The following is a 27,107-nucleotide window of genomic DNA, read 5'->3' on the forward strand; positions in this document are numbered from 1 at the left end:
ATTATTACACAAAATATACATACTGTTAACATCACGCTTCTTACACATAAATTGACTAACTCAACGGTGAAGAAGTCATAATGGTAGTAATTAAATTAATTTCTTCAAGACCACGTGTTACTTTTATAGGGTTAATCATATTTTCATATTTTTTCCCATAATATTATTATGTTGCAGTAATTTAAGTAATACGTAATTAGCCTAGTTAATATAATTCTTTATAATTAATCATAATTCTAAAATAATCTGTAAAGAAAGTGCAATCCGATGATAAAATTAATTTAAGACGTGCTGTTATCATAATTATCCTATACTGAAACACAATTCTATTTTTAAGTATGTCATAATACAAAGAATTAATAAGCGGAACAAGATTACTAAAGAGGCAAACAAAATACAAAACATGAAAATAATCCTGTTCAATAGCCGCGACATTCTACCTGGAGGACTAAGGGCCTTAGTTCAGCAGTGGACGTCTTCGGGCTGATGATGATGATGAATAGCCGCGACATATTTTCCAATGTGTTTTTCAGTTAGTTTCGACTTTGTTAAATAAAATGTTCCTTAAATAATTCAATGGACTTTAAAAGGATAATAAAAGGGTTGAAAATTGGACCCACGATCACATCGATACATTTTTGAATAAGTAACTATTCTCATAAATATGACTCAGTCAAAACTATTTTCATTTCATAATGAACTATTTTCTTTGCTATGTAAGTTTTGGTTCACTCCCTAATCTACGCACATTTAGGTAGCAACGTAAACAGTAGAAATATTCTACAAACATTTACTACAACCAGCGACCGAAATTAAATTGAATTCACCGCAAAACGAAAAAAACGCCAACGTAATTGTTACTTCAATCCAATGACCTTAATCACGAAAGCGAGGTTCATAAAACTACTGTTATATTTATAAAAACTCTTTGTTTGTTTGTTTATTAATTCGTTCACTTAGAACTTTGATGACTAACTGCCGTACTCAGAGACATTTAATGATTACTTAAACTATTCCTTAGTATCGAAAACGATTGCTAAGGACTGGGTCAAGTAACCATTAAATGAGTCTCAGTACGGCGATAAGTATGAGTACCTACATAACATACAAATGTGTGCGTGATTGGAAGCTAATTACTTTTGTATCATTTGTTATATTTGCCAAAACCTAACACGAGTTTCGTCATAATAATTATAGAATGGTGATTACAAATTTATCATAATAATATGTGATAATTATAATAACTAATCAGATGGAAACGTCAAATTAAATTAATTAATTATCTATTAAAATAAGTATCGTACAAAAAAAGATAAGGGAAACTGTCTGTAGTTTAGATATTTTTTTCAAAAACAAAATGCATTTTATGATCATTTGACATTAAACTATAAGAAATTAACTTTTTTCCAAAAATATGCTATTCCTAAACAGGTAGGTGAGTGACTGATAGTGAGTCAGACAGTCGGGGACACGATTGTTATCATGGCACGATTTTGATGGCATTCCTTGATTACCACTGATACGTGTCATGTGTAATCAACACCAGATATTTTCCTTAATTGATTATAATTTACTGCGCAAGCGTGATCTTTACAAACAGTAGTTACCATCAGCAAAAAATGTTCCCTCACCTTCATTTCTTTAAGTGATCTGAGCTCGAATTACGAACGGTCCTCTGTGCCAGCTCATCTTACAGCCCCATTTAGCACCTGTTCTTTAGGAACTAAAGTCCAAACTTGCTTGCATCGTTTCCACAATCACTTGCTCTGCGGCTTTGTCTGAAAAAATTAAAGAGTGTCATTAATGTTAATATTTAACCTTGCTGTGTGTCAGTGCAGATGTCAAGGGATCATGATTTAATAGGGGCCTTAACTTTTGTGTATAAAATACTGTACTGGTCAGATTCTGATCTTCGATTAATGCCGAGATAGTGAGACGTGCTGGTACATCCGGATTTTTTGCCACTCGGATGGTAAAGCGAATTGTTTGCGCTCACGGTCGATGCATCAATTCGTCTGACACCAGAAGGAAATTGAATTTAATTATCTACAAAAGAAGCTTTCTGTACGTCAATCATCTCTTATTTTCTAAACAAGATCAACGTTTTCTCTAGAAAGAGGATATTAGAATTATATTGATGAAGGTTAGGATATACGTGATCAACTTTGGCGATTTTATTGAATTAGAAAACTTGCAAAATTTAAAAATAATTATTTCGAAATTCAACTGCTTATTAAAAGAAATAAGTTTAAACTTAAGTCTTTATAGACCACTCTAGAACTATACGAATAATATTAAAAATACAAAAAACCTATGCATTTTACCAACTTCAGTGAAAGATTTCATAGTCCTGTCTGACTGGCTGGCATAGCAACCACACTCACTAATTTGAGTAGCGTGATTGGGATCAATTAATTAGTAGAAATCGGAATACGTCATCAGTCTCCATTAGGGGGTCGTTTGGGAAGAAATATCTCAAAGGTCAAGAAGTGGTATGATCTAATGCTTTACTGTGTCAAGGGCATTTTTTACTCTAAATGGGAATTTGAGGTCACCTGGAACATTCATTTATTGTTCATGGTTGTATACAAAGAAGAAGAAATTAAATATAAATGTATTTAAATAATATTAAGTTGTATGGAACTATAAAAATATACTTAGAACATTTAACATTTGGAAATGACATTCATTCATTGATGTTGTATACGATAACAATCAAATAAAAATAATTGCATAGCCTCTACAACCAATCTTATCATCTACATACCTACCTGTTTACCAAGAAAAACAAAAGAATACTATAATATATACGAAAATATAAAGAAAATACTCGGAATAGAAAATCCCCTGTATCTCTTCTCCCAGTTATCAGGACAAGTTCACGTGTTATCATCGTGTACAATGATTACGAATCAGTCATCTCAAGGAACTACATATTTACATGTTTAATGACGTCACAACACATCTCAACGGCGAAAATATTTGCTACAAATGAATTTCCAGAAACTATCGTTTAATGTGTATTCAGAGATAATGTGATAACTAAGCTGTTATTTATTATTTATAATTTCCCTTTGATGTTATTGCCCGAGCCCTGTTAATACCTGCTGATCTATTTCTATTGGCATTACGTACGCACAAACATAATGATTATGTATCATACACATAATTAGCGAGCTGGCTGTCTGCCATGTAATTAATAAATCATATAGACTAGGTGTGAAATTGAGATATTTTTTATCCTCGTCAGCAGTGTAGTAAACTCAAATAGTGAACTCTGATAATTTTATTATTAGTTACACAGTTACAGTTTGAGTTTCAGGATAAATATTTTGTATGAAACGACATAACATCGCATCCTCTGTTTTATTAAAGCATAAGCAGACTTTTAATGCTTATTTGTAATAGGTATACCGAGAAAATCCTAGTGTGGGGCAACGCAAAATTAATTTTGTTGCTAAAAAGAATTATGTTCTACTACTATTTACGAGTTAAAACAGTTACCAATCCAATATCTCCGATATAAATCAAGTAACCACCTGATTTAATGACGTCGTCTGAAAACCCGGCCTCCGTAACATTTCTAATGATTAATAGACATTCGGAGAAGGGAACAATGACGCGATCACTTTCGGATAATGAGTTCTTTAGATCAGTGCGACAATGACGTGACATAAAAACCCACGTTTGCGGAACTTCAGACCTTAAACTTGATACTATTGGAATTATATAAATTATAAATGTTTTGTAGTTGATGTTTGATAATATAATTATGGTAAATCGCTCGCTCTTACTATGAAATTAATAATATAACTATTTAAAAGTTAATGCAAAAGGCATAACTGGTCACAAACGTCCGTAACTACATAAATACTAGGCAGTAGGCAGGTAATGTCATATATCATATACCTTTGAAGCATAATTTTATAATGCAATTTATTATCAATCATTTCTTTAAATGATATGTATGCAACGTCACGCCTTTCATCTCCAAAGGGATAGGCAGAGGTACACCAGCACACCTGTACAATGTGCTACACACACTTTTCTGTATTTGTGTTATAAGAGTCATGTAATAGGAGTTGTCATGTAATAGTCCCATGTAAAAGCCGATACCTTGCCTGCCTTGCCTGGTCAACCAGTTAACCAACGAGGCAATTTCTTTAAACTGTACTCAAAATAAACGTCCCGTGGCCGTGGCTGAATGATAACCAATTTTTCATTAACATCGGGTAGTCAGTAGGTGCAACCGTCTATATCGGGCACCGGTCTTCACGCTTCTTCGTTAATTTACACAATAATAACCAATATTTGACGGAAATCCCACACCATTAGGAATACACTAGGTTTGTCTCGTGTTTTGGTCTGTGATACAATAATTATGCTAATATATGAAACTGTAAAAGAATTGCGGAATAGTTTCAGTGTTGAAACAAGACAACTTTGTTTGGAAAAGATAAATATTATGACTCATTACATTTATATTGCCGCAGAATCAATGTCAGCTGACTGTAACGAAATGTTCAAGTAACTTTTTCTGCTAAAAACCTTTTTAATGTGATAACATGTGCAACAAATATAAGGTACCTACAGAAGAGAATTTTGCATAGAAGTGTTATGCTATTTGATCATGGTAATATTCTTATGTCAGCTCTAAGCTCATTATAAAAAACTCATTATAAAAAAAATCTTCAAAATTCATCAAAATTGCCTTCTGTACAATATCTAAATACGAAAACAAAGCCAAACTATCTTATTTCCATTTGTAAACAAATTGTACATTAATTAGTTTAATTCAGAGTTGATCACAATAGCACACGAGTACAACACACTGTGTATTAGGGACAAACAAGTGGATAAACACATAAAGTAACAATATTTGAGTAAGGCCGGGTCAATGAGGCGCACTATACTTATGGGGTCACCCTCAATGGACGTAGAAAAGTAGCATGATCAATTGGATGCGATCGCAGGCACTAATGAGGAGAAATACTCTGAAGTTGGAATGTAGAAGGTTCGATTTGGCATAATAAAAAAAGTAAGGTTACGCCTTTTTTCCCCGAAGGGTAAGGCAGAGCTTGCACATTTATGGTTCAGCGCATGTAATCATTAATAGCTAAAGTTAAAAACTTTATCTTTATCTAATCTTTGCATCCACATCTCGTAATATTACTATAATAATTTAGCATTAGTGATGATGACAGAGTATAAAAATTAAAAATCTATTGAAACGTCAGTTAGGCAATGAAAAAATATTAGACACGTATTTCTTATTTGATCTTATAAGAAAACAATACAAAACGAATTAAATTTTAGGAATGGAATCAAATACGTAATTTCTACGTATGAATCGTACCTCGAACTGACGTCACGCGATATTTCAAATCAATATATCATCGAAAGTATTTGTTTCCATAACAAAATAAAAAATACGAACGTGTCTAATGTTTTAAAATAATCTACGAGGCGGACATTAAAATAAAAATTAGTCATCTACTGATACTGACCAATAGGATCATCAGTTTGGAAAATCATCATGACGATATCATTACGTCAAAGAGTCAATTTATTTAGAATATCGAAAACGATATTTTATCTATGACAGGAGAATGATATTAACGGATTCCTCGTGTTCATCTCCCACGCAGCTAAATAAATCATCTGCCCTCGCGCACTTTCCCGTGCTAAATGCTCTTTTAAACGTCTAGCCTGTCTAAACTTCACGAGCGAGTGGAAGGCGATGGCTGCCGTCAAGACGTCATAACACTTTAACTAGGAAAACAGCTCTTAATGCAACGCAATAAAGGCGCAGTAAAATTTTATAGTGTCAACATTCAAAATGGACAGTGACCTCCACTTTAGCGAAGAAGCCACGTCGGGCTTTTAAACTGTACTATTTTCAGATTCTTTTTTAAATTGTTGGTGAAATATTAGAGGCGGAAAGCAGCTGTAGGAAATTCATTCTGGAAGCCAAGAAAGTTCAGATGAGTTCAGTTACATTAGGCTGCTTAAAATGGAAATTACGTTGATCATTTGCTGGTCAGAAGTAGCGTCATCAATGGCATTTCTAACTGTTTTAATCTACTATCTGAACGAGGGACATCCGCTAATGAGTGGTTTTGCCGTATTCCTCACGTTTGGCAGGAGGCTTGGGAGTCGCAGTTTGGCCTTTGAAAATTTAAAGGATGCTGTCCGTCTGTTGGTGGTTCTTGGAACCACAGTTATAATGCTAACATTTTAAATGACAATTTACCTAACGATAATGTTAATGACTCGTTCTATTTCATTGCTAATAATTTTCGCAGTTGTCTTATTTTTTCGTAATGGAAATCTAAAGTTGTTTCTGTGACAGTAAAATAAAAATAACTTAAACAGTGAAAACCTTACCCTATATTTTGTAGGAAAGCAAAACACTGTTATTTACTTTAATCATTCGTACTCGCGGTAAGTAGAATTACTGAATATTCCCTTTACAGTTGTCCATTGGGTGCAGCGTATGATCGACACTTTTATAGCATACTTGCCCTGAATGTCGGTGACGTCACATCGGAAACAAACAGCATCTTTGATAATATTAAATACTAAAGCACTTTACAAAAACCGCACTTAGATAAATGATTTCTTCTGGCAAGAGTATTTTAACGTTTGATAGTTTTATATTTATGCACAATTCTGATAATAAATACTAACGCAGTTGATTTTATAGTAGAATGAATTTCAATAGTTTCGTTGTATTTTATGCATCCTTAAACAAATGCACGCATACTTGTCGAGTGTTACAAATGTTTTACTATAACAAAGGAACAAATGAAAAATATTTTCATCAACATTCATACATAATTAAAATAGCAGCATCAAACATACCTATGGAGACAATAACTATATGTAGGTACATTATATTTCGAAAATTCTTTAAATTTTATCCGTCAGTTAGGCTTACACAAAACATAATCTAAGATTTGTTATGAGCTCTCAGTCTCATATGATAAGGTCTATTGTTTATTTTCTATTGCGTACCACAGCGTACCCGAAATATCTAAATACTAGCTTCTCCCGCACGGTTTCACCTGCTCTCAGTCCCTATTGGTCATAGCGTAATATTTTACAGCATGTTGCCTTCCTCCATAAATACTCTATCCAACACACACATTTTTTTAAATCAAGCCAGTAGTTTACCCACTGGTACACGCACTACGCTAATGCGTGTTCAAACTACGTAACTCTTTAGCTTTATAAGTATAAGCACAGATAAAAATTCGCGAAAATTCTGTCTTATCGAATATAACATCCTCGTTGCATAATAAATCCTCAGAACATACGTAATGATCACTCTATTAATAGTTTCTCAATAGAAATTCTGACATGTGACTGCTCAATTATCCCATGATTTTAATGTACTATTGTGCTGAAACGTGAACTGAAACGTTTACGTTTATACTAGAATCAACGATTTTCTCTTGAGTTTCTCCGAGATTATAACTACAGACTGTGAGGTTTAAGGTACAAGTTGGAAGCGGGTATCATGAGGCAGCAGCAGGCGACGTGTTGCTTTATGTCGCCACGACACGTCGTTATGACCTGTCACTGCATTCCTGATTTCGAAGTATAAGCAGAACTACTGATCCGCGGTCGGGTGACACTAGTTTTTTTTTTTAAGGGGGAAAATCATCCAATGCCTTCTCTTGCCTTAGGCGAGGCGAGAGGGAGTGTCAGACTCTTCCTGACTAAAAACCCCCGTTCCCACTCCTGCTTTTCAAGCTGGAGCCCCGGTAAACCAGCCAGGTAGTCCGCAGCTACGACACGTCGCTAGCTTCGTGTTGTACGGAAGTAATTTCCTAAAAATACATACAAACCAGTAGTACTAGTATTACTTATATTTGAAAAAAAGTTGATCTTGACAATCTACTTCATTTTTATTTTTTATACATTTAGACGTCATTATTTAAATATAATGTTTTATTTTGTTTTTATGTTTAATGCTTGGAGTTTCTTTTTTGTAGTGTGTGACTAAGCCAGTGTATTTCTATATACCTGCCTATGGGCAGGTGTCATATCCATAGATATAATATCTGAAATAATATCAAAAATAAATAACTAACTAAAAACTTTGGCAGTACTTACAGAAAATCGGTTTATTATGTAATTTAGTAGATAATTGGTTAGTATCTAAATCACAGACCTGTTACAATGGAGTTTAAAAGTAAATGTAGCGCGAAAATTACGCGGAGTACACTCAGCACAGGACACAAACACATGAACACAAATATCGTATTACAGTGTCGTAAGGATCAAAACTGCGATATTAATTTAATTTAATGAAACTGTACATAGTGTAGGTATATGTTCTATATTTACATCTAAATATACCTAATAGGAAAAAACAAGCTTGATACCTGTATCGTAAACGGCATTTTACTTACCCTTTTTGGTCAATTATTTTACAAGTTTGTGTGTGTATGTATTGACCTATTTGTGGTTACAGTCCTCTCCAAAGTAATTAATATAAATGATAATGATAAATGATATTTATTTTTGCAAATAGGTTACAATGTAACTCTTTTACACGTCAATATTTCAAATAACTAGATGACACTGGCACTTCCTATCGGACTACTCTGAGAAGTAATGCCGAAACAAACGCAGAGGTCATAGAAGAATGACTTGGCTTGAAACTAGTCGAGTTCCTCGTCAAACAGTTCATGGCAGTTCAAGAGGCTATAAATCCTAAAACTTCCATTCAATAGATTTATATTTTAATAATATGTAATTAAACTTAATAATTGTGGTGTACCAAATTAATGTAGCTTTAAATAAACCTTACAATGTAGACTATCGTTTCTCTTTTTATCTCTTTTTCTTCTGGTCGTTTTTCTTTTTATAACCCTTGTAAGTGTGTGCATGTCTGTGGGAGAATAAATGGTTCTTTCTTTTTCTATCTTTGGATCTGAATTAATTTCTAGGGATTTATTAAGTCAGTGTGATTAAAAGATTTTCGCATGTAAAATTGAAAGGTGTTCCAATTTTAAAACATGACAGTTACTGATGACAGCAGTGTAAGCACGAAAAAGAGGTTTGTTGTACATGACAATATTTATTTACCTCTACGATCGAGGACAATATCTATGCAAAATATTCAATCCAGCCAAAACTAACGGAATATTTGGCACGCGACACTGATAGGATACATCTCATGTTGTTTTTCTAAATACGAGTATCAAAGTATTGAGTTCAGCTGAATTCGTTCAAGGTGGCTGTAAGTATATGGGTCGTTAAGGTGAACTATTCAATGGCGTACCACAAAAAGACCCTATTTATAGCTATGGCATGGCATTACGTCAAATTCTTTGGAACCCCATTGTTTATTTAATGAAGAATCCTTTTGATCCTCTTTGACGCGTCTTTTGTCTCAGTCTGTATATGAGAAGCATGTGTCGAGTCACATTAAGACAAGATAATTATATTTGTAAGCGTCCGGTCTCCCTACGACGTAAGCAATCTGCTACTGGATCACCAATGAGATCTGATGATGAAGATATATGAACCTTTCTCTATTGTAATATTTTTCCTTAGGCCAAAAATATAACCTAATCTCCTTTTCCCGGAAAATATACACGTATTTAAAGTATAAACAGATAGTACTTGTATTATATCACAGAACACTATAATAACTGTTACGTTATCATTATGTAAAAGATACTGATTTAGTACCGCAATCACAGAATCTATAACAAGCGTAGATAACGTCAACAATGCAATTTTTTCCTCCACATACACAAGCACTTCATGTGAACGATGATAATTAACAACTAATAAGATCTTTAACTAGCGAAGAAAAAGCGGAGTACCTCAAGTCTGGTAACCAAAGATAAGGCAATTACCGGTATTTAGTTCGGCGAACGACAATAATGTATGAGCAGACTTTCACTTAATTGCTCGGGAAGTCAGTGCTGTACGATCACTCCACCCATAATGCCATGGTTTCTCACGGAAACCTAACTTCCCTGTGAAATACTAGCATTGTGCACACGCTATTGTTTTTGTCTAATTAACATTAGAAGAGTATAAAACAAACGGTAATGTTACATTTTAAAAAGTCACTAATTTTTCTCAAAGAAAGAATGAAATGCTAGATGTGGAAATACCTATACACCTACTAGCTCAATATAAGCACTGAACTTTGGCTCTCTCTAGCAGTTTCGGTTCCACGTCGATTTAGATTCCTATCCTTCGAAACGATTTATTCAAACTGAAAGCACTATTTGGTTCGTAGAGATTAGATTGCAGTCATTCAGTCAGTCAGTCATTTGCGTACCTATTGATTTTTTAGTACCATACACTTTTATGACTGCATTATGACAGCTATAAAGATATCTGCATACACATCTCGCGAGAGTAACATACTAATTTAATGGCGAAGATTTCTATTCACTTCGCTACACTGCTACTGGTTCTTCACACAAGAAAATAACAGTCCACGCCGTAAAAGAATAAAAAAACTCCAAGGAGTTTGATTTATCGCACACTTATCATGTTAATGTTTTGATTCAGTAATACACGAGTCCACGAATCAATCATAATTAGTAGAAAGCACACACTTTGGAATCCCCTTGCGGCGTTGTATCAAGTTTTAAAAACACACCATTAAAGACCTGACGCCATTACACTCGATGGGTTCCTGATCTGCATAACATTTTAATTAAATTAATATCATAATGTCATTATTTTTAAAGCTTAACACGTTTATATCTTTATTAGTTAGTTATGTAAATCGTAAACTTGAAACCTGCCTATAATATCTTCCCGCACGCGAAGGTCCAATTTGGTGGTCATCATATTTGCTTGTAAATGTCCGCTCCCTTATTTAGGACGGGCTTACGAACACTTTAACAAAAAGCCCTGATTTATAAATTATTATAATCACTTCGTTTGACGGGCTTGTCCTTGTGTGGTTTATAATCTAGCAACTGTACATTTTTTAATCTATTGAAAATAAGTGATAATCACAAGAAATAGGATCTATGATTAAATAGTTCTTTAATACCTACAAAAGTGTAACAAAACTATACTTTCGACCAAACAAATGAATATTTATCAAAATATTTGTCACTATTAACGATTTGATAATGTATGAGTAACACTAAGTAACATCATAATAAATAAATACATAATCAAAACAAATCTTATCAATCGATCTACTGACGTCAAAAAACGTTTAGGCATGCAATTACCGTAATTTTATCATCAAACCTGCGTTACGCGCCTACAGTGAAATCGTTTGTAAAAAACAAAGGTACCTTAATCATAAATCTGGATTTTAATGGTAACAGGAAAATGAGGAAACCGATTGTGTGTTCAGGACAATGTAATAATTAACTGGACTACGGTTAAAATTAGACAATCGATAGCGTTTATTTCAGTTTCAGTGTTCAAAAATATGTGTAAATACCACTAACAAAAAACGTAATACCGTAAAACTTGTCAGTTAGATCTCTGATAAACGAATACCTGTACATTACTCGAGGCGAAGTCCAAGTAGACTGTCGTTGGAACACGCTGCAACTTAACTTGTAACTCCAATCGTTCTTTTATACAAATATTTCTCTATATTTTATTTACACTACACTTGACAATTACTTAAATAAACATTATTTTTATAAATATTAACTTTGTGGTTTTGTAATAAAGTAGAAAATGTTTGGAAAGAATATATATCGATAGTTCTATGTACCTTGATGTGCGTATCAACTCGGTTCGTAGCTATTAAACAGACGTTTAGCTTCGAACTAGGTATAGGAGTGCACTCAAAGATCTGCATTTATCATAGACTTTACGATTTCAACAGAAATTTGAAGTTAATCTTTGAAATGTAAACGTTATATGGTTTGTATAGTAGGTACATTATTTGCTCAACTCGATTAAACATAATATGTGTAAGTATGCACCATTAGTTCAGCGAATAAATGATAGTGCCACCTTATTCAAATTTAAGGATAATCTGGATAATATTTATAAATATCTATGTATGACACATACCATTCTTCACATTCTTATTTAATGGAATAAGCATACATAAAGAACGTTTTAAAAAACAGCCTTTTTTAAATAAAATAATGAATAAAAATAAGCTAAAATATAGGTAGATAGTCTATTACCTTATCCTATTCAAATATAATAGCGAAATACCACGATAGAAACATAATGGAAAGATATTATCTATCAAATCGATTGGCTTGCCGTATCTAATCCCATGTTCTGTCGAGATATGTTAAATCGAAATAGCTATTTTACGGTTCGTAGAGTTCTCAAATTCGAATTGGACAGTCCGCCTTAGCGATAGAGGAATCATAGGTTATTTCCGAAAGATAATATCGATATGTTTTGGTTAAAAATAACTTTAATAAGAATCTTTTGTAAGCATATTCAAAATTAATGTGACATCCTCAGGTGTTTTTTTTTTTTTGAGGGGGGAAAATTGTCCAATGACTTCTCCCAGCCTTGGGCGAGGCAAATCCTCAGGTGTAGTTTCTTTTATTATAAGGATTAGTTATTTTTAATAGATACAGTCAGGGATGATCTTATTTATTAAACATACCTACTTATTATACAAATTATTTAGAGGCGGTAGGCATTAGTCACAGGTGCTCAGTGCCGCAGGTGGCCACCGGCACCGGTTTTAATGAGGTAAAAATCCCACATTCCCTAGTCTTTCTCATGAAGAAGCTAAGCGACATCTGAAGATTTTCCTCCATCATCAAAAAAAATACTAGTTACAGGTAATAAATATGTCCGATTAATTTTGCGTTAAATATCTTAGTCACGCTTACTACCACTAATATAACAAAACTATAATATATTTTAATACCATTGACATAGGTATAGGATAACTAAAAATATGTATAAATCAAGTAAAGATAAAATGTTGAAAGTCGACAAGAAAACGTATGTAATAGAAAGAAAGTGCATAATACTGTTTGTATGTGAGCATCTCGTCGCATGACTGCGCGCGTCCGAGGAAAAAAATGTCCCGTCCGACTAATTAAATGCTTGTGATAAAAACTATAATTGAGATGAAGAATTAGTCCATGGTACATGGAGGAATGCAAGGTGTAGTTACTCAGTTAATTGAATAAGGTTTAAGAAAGACTGGTCGTAATATAAAGCAAGTCAAAATAATGTTGGGTTTCTGAATTTCGGAACCATCAGAAACATTTATACATTTTATACGAAACATGTATAAATTATGCACATTATTTAACATATATTATAGAAAAATTGTGGTTTAAAACTCAATACATATTTCCTAAATGAACGCACACAGTATGTAAAAAAGCTGACTTACACGAAAATATAGTAAAAATGAAAAAATAGCTGCGCTGCACTTCGTATTTTTTATTCAAAAAAATGCAAAGATTTCTTTGTATGCATTTATTAAATGCTTTGGTTATGATCATAGATCAAAATATAATGACAAACAAACGAGCAGAGAGGCACGTCTTACTTGGCCATAACTTTCGATTTCATACATTTGTAACTGCCATTAAACATTAATAGCATGCAATAGAAGACGTACTAGTTTGCATAAACACGATGCAAGGATGCAAATGACTCGTATTGGTATAGAAAGATAACGGATACTTAGTAGAGACCCAACAATGCATTGCTTGATCGTGGTAAAAAATCTTACCGTAATTATTCTATGACCCTGGGAGTGTAATGACTAATGAAGGCAGGGCTGCCGCTACAACGCTACTGATAAATTAACTTTTGCTACGTAATTTACACTAGTTATATTCATTACTTTTCTTTTTCTAAGTATTAAACTAAGTACGGTGTTATTCTTGTTATGTTTAGACTGTAATATTCTTTTGCCAGAGGAAAATATACATTATTCAATTGTGAATTAAAGATTAAAGAGAAACTTAGGTAATCTCTGTATAATTATTAGGGACACACCCGGTGTTTCCTTTCCGTGATTTAATATTTTCTGTTACCTAAAGTATGTAGGACTAATTAATATACTGATAACTCGCAGGTCTATCCAAGTGCACTAAGATGGGATACAGCCGTCACTTACACCTTCATCACTAAAAATCTCACTTTCATAATTAAAACAATAGTTAGGAAGTTAATATTAACATTAAGATATGAATCCTAAAATAGGATCCGAAGCTGATTCATTCATTCATACCTATCACATTATAGCATGAGTCATCTTTACCTACTGTTCTGATGCATTTGTCAACCCTAGCTTAAATACTAGCGGAGCAAAGGTTAAGTCAGGACAAGTGACTGTGAGAATCAAGTGCTTCAACCTCCATGATCTGATTCAGCATGATATATAGGCATATTCTTTAAAGAAAAGAAAAACACCTAAAGGTTTTGAAGGTATTTCTGCCTAGCTATATATAGTAATACCTGTTGAGGTCTATCAAGATTCATTTAATTTATCTGAGATTTTTTTAACACAATACTCTCGTGCCAAAAATAATTAACATCTACTAACTAATGACACTGGATTTTCATTCTATATGATAAATGTTTTATCAGTAAAACTAATTCAACATTTTTTTAATACGAGTATCAGACTATTGGGATATAATTTGTGCATACAATGTACGATGGCAAATTCCCCTTATCAAAAAATCTTTATTGCTGAGCACACATTCTAATACTATTTACTCCAACATACGTAGGAGCTACACTCCTGTGTTAGTCATCCGATGTGCACAAACAAGATTCAGCCATAACTTAAAGTACATGCAAGCTTATCATAAATAAACTATTTGTATAAAGCAATCGTCGATATTGCAGAAAATGGTTAAACGAAAACAAGAGCTACTTTAAAATTCATCTTGTAATAATAAGTACGACTCTATATGACCATAATTTAAAGAGAATCTTATCGAACAGATCTAATACTATGACAAACTGAAACTATGTAACTTTAACTATCAATTAAACAAAGACAATAAATCAACAAAAAATCTCGGTTTAGTCGCGTACATTAATGAAGAAAAGCTCTACTAGTTTCAAGTCAGAGAGGAACTCTACATCATGAGCAGCGTGCGCAGACGCGGCGTCGTTCGCACGTCGCTCAGCCTACTGCCCAGTACCGTACTAGTAGAAGCTAGTAGAGCTTTTCCCCAATAATGTACGTGAGTAAACCGTGATTTTAAGTTAATGTAGTATGTCTCACGATAGTTATTATAAAAATAAAGACAATAAACACGTGCGATACATGTTTTCTATCGTAGTAGTAGAAGATAGCCATAAAAATTGTCCAACAGTTATAGTAGTACTTAAACAATACGACTTACCTCGGCCCATATGTGGAGTGTATATATCAGTCTGTTGTAGTAGACATAAAGACAGTACGTAAAAGATAAGTTAAAAATATACAGTTTAAACGGGTTACACAAGTTATGTAGATATTTAAAATTATATTTTTTAAGAAGGTCAGTAAGTTAGATCAGTTTTTTTTTTTTTTTTTTTTACATTTAATGGGTCGACGTTTGACCGCTATCTCACCTGATGGTAAGTGATGATGCGGCCTACGGTGGAGCACGTACGGCGAACGAGTGAACGAACTTGTTTAATAATTAGAAATGCGAACGCATATTTTATGTTAATAATCTATAATCTAAAAATAAGTCGGGTTTTCTGTCCTGACGCTATAATTCCAGAACGTTACCGATTTTTCCTGTTTTATTGTTTTTTTCTGAATTTTCTTTGCTATAAACCTCACGGAGCCTCAGACCTTTCTAACGAATGCAAAACCGTGGAAATCAGTTTGTGCGTTCTGGAGTTTTTATATCATAAAAATATAATGCTCTCAGGTTTTACATTCACGTAGACACAAGCTTTTTTCTGAGGTGTTTAAAAGTACCTAATTAATTTTCGTAAAAACCATTTCCAGTTTTCATAACAAATAGGTTGGTTAGCCTACCGCAGATTCAGATTCCAAATACAACAAAAGTTCACAGAGATGTCGTACGATCGACCTTCTGCATTACGAGTACCTACAGAGGACGGTAGGAAACGTAACGTAGGACCGTAAACCTCCGAACATTAACCGCCAGATGAATTATCAGTAGATATTTACTATTTACCCACGTCATAATGTATGTGCGATGACGTCACGGCCGTAAACTCCGCCGGAAGCTGCTGCGACGTCTGCAGACGGAAATATTATGAAGACAAATTATTTACAAACACTAATACTCTCTGGCTTTGATGTTTGTGTGCATTCTAGATTACAATGTAACGTAACACTCGAAATTGTGACTTGTTAGGTAAAGGATAAATTAATGAATTGTGTTTGATGGTTATCTACTATGTTTTTTTTCGGAAGCCGAAGTAACTAAACTATGTATTAAAATAGAATAAATAGGTTTCACTATCTTTGTCGATATCTATTCGAATTGATCGTATAACAAGTATATTGTAATTGTCGTGAATACGCATACGTAGGAAAACTTATTACTTAAGTTTTACATACATGAGTATGTAAACCAGGGTAATTTTGAAAAGAATATTCCTACTAAATATTGAAAATTATCGGATCTACAAGTTTTTGCACAACGCCAGTTTAAAAGTGAAATACATATACAAACATTAAATTCAACAACCTCGTTAAATCTTAATGATAATTTCTAGGAAAGTCGACGAGCAGACCAAACTAGGGAACGCTATATCCACCTCCGGTACTGACGCACTAGCAGATTAACGGCAGTACGACACCCACCAAAACCTAAATGTTTTACTATCGGAAACTGCGGAAAATGTAGGTGTGCCTTTAAAAAACAATAAACAGAGAGTACTGTGCATATTTGCACATAAATATCATATTATAGTAAACATCTACTTTTACCAAATACCACAAGGGTTATAAAGTCCTACGTATAAAAGAGCAAGCACATACCAGGGCCCTAGTCGTATGTATGTATAATCGTGTTGATAATAGTCCTGCTGAGAATCGACCTTAAGATTCTGTTGCTTAATACACTTAGTATAACTACAGATTCTTTGCCAGAACATCAAATCAAATCTAAAGCCTAGTAATATTATTATGTTGGTTTCTCGCAACTGTAAAAACCCAAGAAGAGGCTTAACAGTAGTGCCTACAAACTCCCAAATAAAGAAAGAGTAGGAAACTCGTATACAGAAAGAAAATAAGTATGATAATGTGAAGATAACATCTGTATTAGCCGAGAGCATCATTTGTGAGAAGTATTCCACCTGATTCACATTGACAGCATTGTTATCAGTACAGGGGCAAACACAATAAACTTGTGTCTATGTAGCGTACAGACGGTTTATTGCACCTCTCGAGTTAAGCTTCTAGTTGTTGTGAGACTGTTCAGAAATGCTCGTTTATGAGTTTAAGTTTGATTATAATTCTCTATTTTTTTAGAATAAGAGGCTAACGAGCTGATGAATTACCTATTGGTAAGCGATCAGCGCCGGCTATAGTCACGCGCAACCACAGAGGAGTCACAGGTAGTTTGTCTTGTGTAAAAAGGAATACGCATTATATCTGGATGTAATCTAATGGGATTTAGGTTTCAATGCACTTATACGGGGATATATGTAGACTTATTTTACCTACTGGTAAATAGCAGTAAGAAAGGTATGGAAAATTTATCAACGTTAAATCTATTGAAGTAACAAGCATTTAAGTATACATGTACTTACCTACAGCAGCACAGAATTGTCCACTGACAAGTTCGTTTGATTCACTTCTAAGCAGTATTGAAACCAAATAAATATATGTATTACAACCAGTAAATTCTTGTTATGTACACTAAAAAGCTAATCTTACAAGTGACAAACGATCAAAGATCATGTTATCGCATTCCTTCTAGTCGCCACGTTATGCGCTGCCGATAAACCGAACTGACACATTTTACCTGTTCCACTTTAAATATAGCAATATTATTTTTCAGTTACAGGGAATTGCCAATAAAATTACATAAACATGCTATATAAACGTACATATTTATCCCATTAGATAAGGCTGAAGCTGCAGAACGTCACGTAGGTACTTAGATATAGGTACAGCATCTGTAACTTCTTTAACTCCCATCATTCTACATTTTCTCTAGATTATGTTAGTTGACGATTCCAGAATACACAATAAAACTAAAAGTTTCAAAGAAATCTCGACTTCATGTGCAAATATTTATGAACTAAATTATACTGCAGATACGTGACTACACATATTAATAATCAAACTATCATAAATTCTCAGACAAATGACTAGGTTGTAATATAGCTGATCGTAAAATAGTTAATTTGAGGCACACGCTTGCTTACACGGGCCGGACATTGCCACACTGGACCGTCGTACAGCCGCCAAACAACTGTCTTCCTGAATTTAATTATAATCATAATCACGCCTAATAACCAATGTTTAAACATAATTATAATTTTGTTTTCATCGCCTTGTACGCCGGTAAAGCTTCCCCAATTAATCAAATTTCATAAATTTTTCGATTCTGTTACAAAATCGATACTCATTATCCTTATTATCATTTCGGAAACCCCACTGCAACTATAAATACAGATCTCCCATTTTCCTGTCATTATTTTTGAAACTACAATGTGCATCGCTGATCCACCTATTTATTGCACTTAAATACGAAACAATTTATTCGGTTCGGAGAATCGTTAGTGGAAATACGAGACAAGTTATTTCGGAACAATAGAATTCCTACAACATATCTAAAAGATTTTGAAGAACACAAGTAATTATAGCGGAAAAAATGCAAAAAATACATCAGCATTAGAATGAACGAATAGTATTAGGTATCGTATGTAAAAACACGTACATAAACTTTTTAAACAGCATAATGAGACCTCGTTGGATCTCTAATGGGCGATACGTGCCTGCTAGTACAGGCAACGATGTGATTCTGATTAGAGGCGTGTCTACCTGCACCGCGCTCAAAACAAATAGATAACTAGACAAAACAATGTTAGTGTACTCTAGGAAATTAGACAGCTTTAGCATGAGCTAAAGATACTAACGATATTCGCCTGAAAAGGTCAATGCAACGTCTTAAAAATAACGAAACCATAATATTTGTAGGTAAGTATATTACTTAATTAGACAATTTCTAGACTAAACTTTACAATATACGCAGGCAAATATCTGCTTTCCCGTGCAAAGCAAAATCATATTCCTAACTACCGAATATGCCCTGCATGGGCTGAGCACCGCCGTGTCCTCAGGGATGTGGTCGGCGACGGCGACCTTTCGCGTCCGGCATTGGTTCAGACCATGGTGCGGAGCGAGGGGACTGGGATGCCGTCTCCTCCTTCTGCGAAGCAGTCATGCTAGCTAAGGAGGAGGCGGGGCGCGTGAGAGAACGAACCTCTTCACGCCCCAGCCGTCGCGAGAGACACTCCGGGCGTCGGGGATCGCGAGACGATCTCCGGCCACCGTAAGTGCGGGTCTGCGGACGGTGAGCAAGGGTAGCTCGCCGCCCGACCAGAACCAGACCCGTGCGTGCGGCGCGTCGCGTTCCGCGCGCGCCTCAAAGAGCCATCAGACCACCACAGATGGGGCCCAATAGGGCTGATGCTTAATCCGGAGCTGCGGACTACCTAGCGGGTTTACCGGGGCTCCGGCTTGACAAGCAGGAGAAGGAACGGGGTGGTTTTTAGTCAGTAAGAGTCTGACACTCCCTCTCGCTTTGCCCTGGCGAGAGAAGTCATTGGATGATTTTCCCCCTGAAAAAAAAAAAAAAAAAAAACTACCGAATATAACCTTAGCTGAGATCAGTGAATAATTGGACAGTACAAACAATACTCAAAGTCTACAGATTTATCACACGCTACAACGAAGAACAATTCCAAATTCGCTCCAACAAAAGAACTTATATTTCACTATCTGTTCAAAGAGGAGCCTGTATTCAATCATTCTCAATGGACTGCCTTGTTAAAAGTAAATTGAGAACAATTCCTCAAGTGTTTGTTCAAATGATAAATCAATTAATAACTTGCATTTGTACGAGTATGTTAATTGTTTAAAACAATGGTTGAATTACTTAATCTTTTGCATGATCATCGTGTATGCTATCAAAAGTAGACAAAAGAAAAGGGTGTCCCCAAAAGATACGTCTCTTATACCTGTATCACTACGTTATGCCTTACAAAGCGAATAATCTCTTAATCCGTACATTTTTAATTTATTTTGTGTCGTCGAACAGATTAGATTGCAGTAAAGTAAATATGTTTACCCTTTTTTTGATGAAAGTAAGTCATCCAATTACTTCTCCCGCCTTGGGCGAGGCGTCTTGGAGTGTCAGACTCTTACTGACTAAAAACCACCCCGTTCCTACTCCTATTTTTCGAGCCGGAGCCACAGTTACAGGTTACGCAGCATGTTTACATATTAGCATGTCATTCATGAGTCGCAGCGAACTTGCTTAATTAGCCTTTCAAATAACAGCGTAGCATTTTTACTGAAGGGCGTATACTTAATTAAGTAGTCTGCTGTATAGCTGCTTAGGGTTCGGTGATTTTATGCTATAATATATTTCATCGATTTACATTGACGTCTTAGATTTATAGATAACAAGAGAGTCTGTTTGAGATGCAGACTAGAATCAAAACAATCAGTACAGTACACACGTGTTTAACTATTGAAATGCGCAGTAAAATCACGGTCAATGATCAAATATAGTGGACCCACGGTATTTAGCCAAGTTTTACGGCACCTTGACTGATAAATTGTCAGCTAAGTGATGCGGAACCGTTTTACTATTGATTTTATTATGGTAGAGATTCCTAAGCGACCGTGAAGAATGTCATATCTAGAGTAATAGTGTTCGTAATTTTATAATTCTACGGGAATTTAACTAATAACGAAAGCCTATGGATATATTCAGATAGGTAACCCATATTTACCTTAGGTTATTTGCGGCTCTATTATGTAGGTATTCCAGCGCAATTTTTGAGTCCGCAACTAAGTCCTAGGCATTAAAAGCCCTCTCCGGAGCAGGTCTATTAAGAGGACCCGGTGCCCCTTACAGGTGTTGAGGGTGGCCACCGGGGTGGTTTTAGTGAGGTAAAAATCCCACACTCCCTAGTCTTTTATCCCCAAAAAGCTAGGCGCCTTTTGAAGGTTTCCCCCGTCATCAAAAAAAAGGCATTAGCAGCCCTTTTGGTGCTGAAATTTTAAATCTTGCGGCGATTGACTATTTGCAACACATATATTATGTATAAATAAGGGAGAGATAGTCTGATACCTGATAGGAAGGTGTATCCTCTTGTGTCGCAGAAGGCAAATAACAATAGCATGAAAAACACTTTCTAATGTTGATAGAGAGTATCAAATAAAAAATACGCTTTATTCTGCGGATCGAGACCTTCAGCTTAGCTGTGGTGCTACACAAATGAATCATTATTATTCAGTAAAGTAAGTAAACAATAAACAAACAACGTAAGGTAAACCAACAAATTACTGTTTGTGTTTAAAGTAAAATAAACATTAAGGATAAGGCAGGTTTATCTAAATAGGAGCGCCACATTGCATTACCGATAAACTGTCTCATTTTCCAAGTAAACATATACTAAGTAGGTACGCCCTAATGCTTTAAGTACCTAGTCAAGGACCTGCAAAAAGATATACCTATACTTAACACATTTATAAAATACGAGTTGTGGGTAAATATGTATCTTTTTATTTTTATATCTATTTACAATTTGTAATAAGTTGAGCATCAGTTCTGTTACAGTTGTGTCATCTAACGCAACGATTTCAATAGAGAATAGTGAAGAGATGAAGGCTAACCGGCGGTGACACTATAATTTAGGGGCGGGCCTGCTTTGCATATAATTGAGGCTTTTACAACAAAGGCGAACTAGCTGACAAACCCACTTGTCAGGAGTCACTGGTTGTAGTTATTGTTACTGTGTTACGATACGAGTACTATTGATTGTACATGTTGTACTTTTACTTAAGTACATAGGTACGTGTCTATTGCAGTTACACAAACTCAAATAACTATACAGAAAAATCTTTCAAAACAAATTCAAATATTTATTTTTCTGTCATATCATAGTTGAAATATTACAAATATTCTTCACAATTTTACTTTAAACTTCGGTGCGTATTTACGTAATGGAATACTTTGGAATTTTATCACAACCACAATAATACTTATAGACACGCCTAGAACCTACCTACATAAAAATAACGACAATCCTATATTTGCACATTTAATGCCAAGTACGATAAGTCAGAACACCGTCATTTCCTGTTATCAGATGCCCTATGGAATTTACTGCGGTGGTATTCATGACCATTTCTTCGAAAGAATTGAGGAAGCTGTCTTTCCACATGGAGGTCCCGTTAATCATTTAGTTTAAAGGTCGATGATTGTAAGGTTCCCTTGAAAAACTTTCACATTTCCAGAACGTTGATTTACTTTGCTCTAGTGCGACTGCCTGTGCATTGGGATTTCAAGTTAAATTTTGGGTCAGAATAAATAATATGATATGATTTTCAAAATTATCAATAGGTTTATACATAGACATAGGTATCTCACACATAACATGGGGTCTGTAATGTTCGTTACATAGCAATACATAATTACATACACTTACCACCGTATTAGAGTCATTTAATGTTTACTTAACCCAGTTCTTAGCAATTATTTTCGGAACCAAATCGTTACTAAGGAATAGTTTAAGTAATCATTAAATGTCTCTAAGCACGGCGGTTAGGTAATTTATTAGCAGTTGGCTAATTAAACAATAAAAGTGAGTATAACCACAGGTATAACATTCAATATTAATTATGGTACATCTGTACTATCCTGGAGGAAAATTTTTATTTATGAGTATAATAATATACTCGGCCTATTTTATTTATTGTCTAGGGTCAATGAACTGAGTACAATACATAGTGTTATAAAGAGCTGGTGGGTGTCACTTTCGGTACAGGCTGGTTGCTAGCTCATAATAAATGCACTTTTCTTTCTTAACATTTTATTATAGGTATACATACATCTAGGTATGTACAGTCTGCCCCGGTACAGCTATTTGGTAAGCAAGTATAAAAATTAAGGTTCATTCAACACAGAGACAGTAGCCATTGTTTTTTGGTTTCTGAGCCGTTTAATGGTCACTAAAGATATGGTTTCAATAAAAACCATATATTTCAGAGTAGCAATAGCTACGGTCCGTATTCTAAATCAATCTTTATTTTCTTACCTGCGTACCAAATAGATGTACAAAGTAACATACCTATATTATGAGCTGTTATTAAATAAGTGTGCAGGCTGTGCCTGCAAACCACATAGTACGTACTAGTAGTAGCTAATAAGAATAACGAATAAGAATAATAATTGAAGCCATTAATTCATGCACATGACACCTGAATAAATTCATGAATTTTGCATGTGTTTCCTATTTATGACAATGAAATTCCCATATACCTAACGATTGTTGCATCGTCATCGTTATGATACGTAAGAAGTCACATCCCATGTTTGTTTTACAGAACTCACGAGTTTATAGTTACCCAGTAAAGAAACTAACAAATAACTAATTCTGTTGCCCTGATAACGAAACCTAAGATAACAGTTATTGCTTGACGTTCTTGTAGGAACTATTCACTGATTTTACAACTATTACTTACTACGTTAACCGTAGTTTCGGCATTTCGTTTATTGAAACTGTAATTAGTGTTTGAGCCCATTGAAGTAATGATAGCATTTTAAAACAGAACTTTTCTCTCAGAAGCCTATTTTCTTTAATTTACTGTCCATTGTATTTTACAGTATTTCTCTTATATTTCAGTCATTGATAAGCTACAATACTGCATGAATGATATCCATAGCGATTTATTTATTTAAAATTCCCTTAAACTATCATTAAAGGGATTACCCTAACGCGACAGCTAGGAACTTATTTCAATAATTAGACCTATATACTAACAATATAATACCATTATTTATAAACAATAAGCACTCAAACAAAGTTAAAATTGTATATTGTTTCTATATGCGATATAAAAACAATAATACAAATGCATAAATGGGATATTAATATCATCTCGATATATGCAGACTAAATATCTAGGCCACTTAAGGTATTGTGCATTGTTTGAGGTTAATTATTAAAACAATTTATCCTTTTATTAAAACCTCTTTTACCTAAATGTTTCACATACATGGGGGTACACAGAGACAATGGACCGCCAATTCCTACGAATCTTACATACCGCTTTCGCTTCATAAACAGTCATTATTCTTTTCATGCATGCTCGTCGGTTAAGGGTACTTTTAATTTGGCCCTTCTTTAATATATTGCCAATCTGAGGGCCTACTCCGGTTCTCGAATCCGAAGTTTAAACGAAATCTTCGGCCGTAGGTTTTATTAATTTACTAATAGATTACTTGAAATAACGTTTTAGTTTTAATTTCATATCAAAATCTATTTATTTATCTTCATTTCATTCTTTCATTTTTGTTCACGAAAGTTCGCAATAAATAGAATTGTAGTGTGCAATCTGCGAAGATTCGGACGAAATTTCGTTTTTCGTTGAATTAGAGTAGGCCCCCTGGTCTCTATATGTATGTTCGTCTAGGGCGCCCTCTACCGACGGTCCCATTCATATCCATTTTGTATACTTCTTTAGTCAATATGCTTTCATCCATCGTTTCTACATGTCGAAACCATAACATTCCCTTTTCAATCCTTGTTACTACATCGTCTTTCGATCTTCACCTTTTCTAATAACACTATTTTTACTCGATCACTCAATTCACTAAATTGTTTCATTGGTGGTTAAAACAGGTAAAATCAATTATATTCCTGGGTATTTTAGTTATTAATACAAAAATAGTGTGTAAATACCAATGCTTTATTTATATGTGTATGGGTATTTAAATTGCCAGTTTTACCTTATATGTATTATACCTACTATAATTATATGTATTACCCAGTATAGCCTAGTTAATTCCTCTTACTATTATTAATACTCACTAACGAAAGGATGTGGGGATGTATGTATGCTTATAACTAAATAACTACTGGGTGAATTTTGATGAAATCTGATACAGGGGTAGATTATAGTCTGGAATAACACATGGAGTATTTTTATCCCGGGAACGTGAGTAAAGTTAATGTCAGAAGCTAGTGTAATCATAGTAGACAATATTGACACTAAGTGTAGTATTATGTAGTATTTCGCCGAAGTCTACATGCAAATGCTTTTATAACAGTAATGATTACGATTGCTCATTTACAATGATCGTTTTCTAGTTAATAGCCAATAAAATTTGCAATAAACACAATCTGATTATGCCCGGGCCTGAACAATACCTACACTGATAAAAGGCGTCCATAAAAATATCATTAATGTACTAAATATTCCTCTTAAAGTGGGAAATAACGTAATTCCTAAATGTTACTAAGTAAGAACACCAATATCTAATCTCTGGAATCTAATCGTCCCTACATGATGATAAAATAATATTTTAAGTGCTTTAAAGACTGACTGAGCTAAAGCCGTCACAGTATTTTACTACCTATCGCATAAGTACGTTTTAATTTTTTTTTATTTAGGAATTTAGTTGTTTACGTCAGTGGCTGAAAAAAAAAGCGGAAATCTATGAATGCATTTACTATTCAAAAAAGGAACAATACTAATTAATGTCCGTGTAGGAACCTAACGTATAACTTGTTTCTAAGAAGTTCTGACGCTAATGTATAAAAAATAAAATAAAATAATTTATTTATAGTGGATATTGCAACGTTATAACAGGAGATTTTACTCATATCTTTAAGAAAACTAGGAAAATAAAAAGTTGATGTCATTATAACTTTTGGATTTAGAATACGCACTATGATGGAATTTTAAATCTAGAATGTAAATAATTCAAGAAATGTATAGGTTATCATATGTTTTAATTATTTTTCTCAGAATGAATGCGATTAAAGAACGATTCGACTTATTTCAATAACTTTCTACCGTAAACACGCCACTAACTGATAAAACTGATAATAAAATTATGATAATAATTTGATTAATACCTAATAAAACAAAATGAAGTAGGTAAAAGCGTAAGTACAAAAAAATTACCTGTAATCTGTGTGCGGTAAATATTTCAAGTAAAAAAATCCCAGGAATTCACTGAACTGTCGTAAATTTTCATAAAAAACACTTTAATCACACAAATATTTATTAGTAACCAGACACCCGCGAAAATAAATTATGATCGACTAAAATTACGAATTGCTAATCAATTTTCGCGCCACGCGCTTGCGGTGCAGCGTGCGTTCAACAACAACACTTTCCATAGACTAATTTATTTTTCTCTCCGACTGTATACAATCCGGCCAAGACAAATACCTGTGAGCCGCGAACAAACTTTGTTACATTTATTTACTTTTACCAATCGTTGCGTAACTATGCGTGTGATTACTTGATTTGTTAGCGTAGGCATTGGATTTTTTTCTCTTAATTAGAATCTTTTATTGAAAGAAACGTCAGATGAAAAGTAATTAATGAGTACCTACGTTTTAAAACTAAAATTGCGTTGATCTAGATTTTAATATAACTTTATAGCGTTTAACTATAATTTAAGTTAAATATATTTTACAATAGATGGTACTTATAGGCGAAATGTACCTATTGTATTTTAGATTTTTAGATTTTAAGTATATTCTACACATTGCACTAAAATTCGAAAATTCGTACATGACCGGCCCATAAATCAACACCTTACTACTTATAAGTTGAACGGGTACGTATTACCAACATTTGGTATCATATCATCATCATCATCATCATCATCATCATCAGCCTGTTCTCGTCCACTGCTCGGCATAGCCCTCTTCAATGGCACGTCACCATTATTATTATTCTCTATTTCCAAGATTTGTCATTGCGTTTATTAATAATTGGAATTTCTTCTGGTCACGGTCATGGTCATTCAGTATGAATCACTGAATTTAGCCGACAATTATTTACCTTTTTCTTGGTTCATTTATTGAAAAAAACCTTTATTGTATTTAAATAATGTAACAGACTTTTTGTCTTCGTACTATGTAGCTGTTCTAGGTATTGTATCTAAGGATTGTCATAAACA

General features: G+C 34.1%; 1 protein-coding gene across 3 annotated transcripts in view; it reads right to left on the reverse strand.

Annotated features, from left to right (window-relative positions):
* Positions 1-26,342, reverse strand: part of LOC118266856 (uncharacterized) — a 40,102-nt gene extending 13,760 nt beyond the window's left edge. The window contains exons 1-2 of one of the 3 annotated variants that reach the window (XM_035580442.2): positions 26,099-26,342; positions 1,632-1,778 (exon numbers count right to left, since the gene is read on the reverse strand). In XM_035580442.2, coding sequence (XP_035436335.2) covers positions 1,632-1,637 — 6 coding nt within the window. In that variant the 5' untranslated portion in view covers positions 1,638-1,778; positions 26,099-26,342. The remainder of the gene's footprint in view (positions 1-1,631; positions 1,779-26,098) is intronic. The other 2 variants (XM_035580440.2, XM_035580441.2) reach the window with 2 other exon arrangements.
* Positions 26,343-27,107: the final 765 nt, after the last annotated feature.

The sequence above is a fragment of the Spodoptera frugiperda genome, chromosome 23 (assembly GCF_023101765.2).
Source record: "Spodoptera frugiperda isolate SF20-4 chromosome 23, AGI-APGP_CSIRO_Sfru_2.0, whole genome shotgun sequence".
In the NCBI taxonomy this organism is placed as follows: domain Eukaryota; kingdom Metazoa; phylum Arthropoda; class Insecta; order Lepidoptera; family Noctuidae; genus Spodoptera; species Spodoptera frugiperda.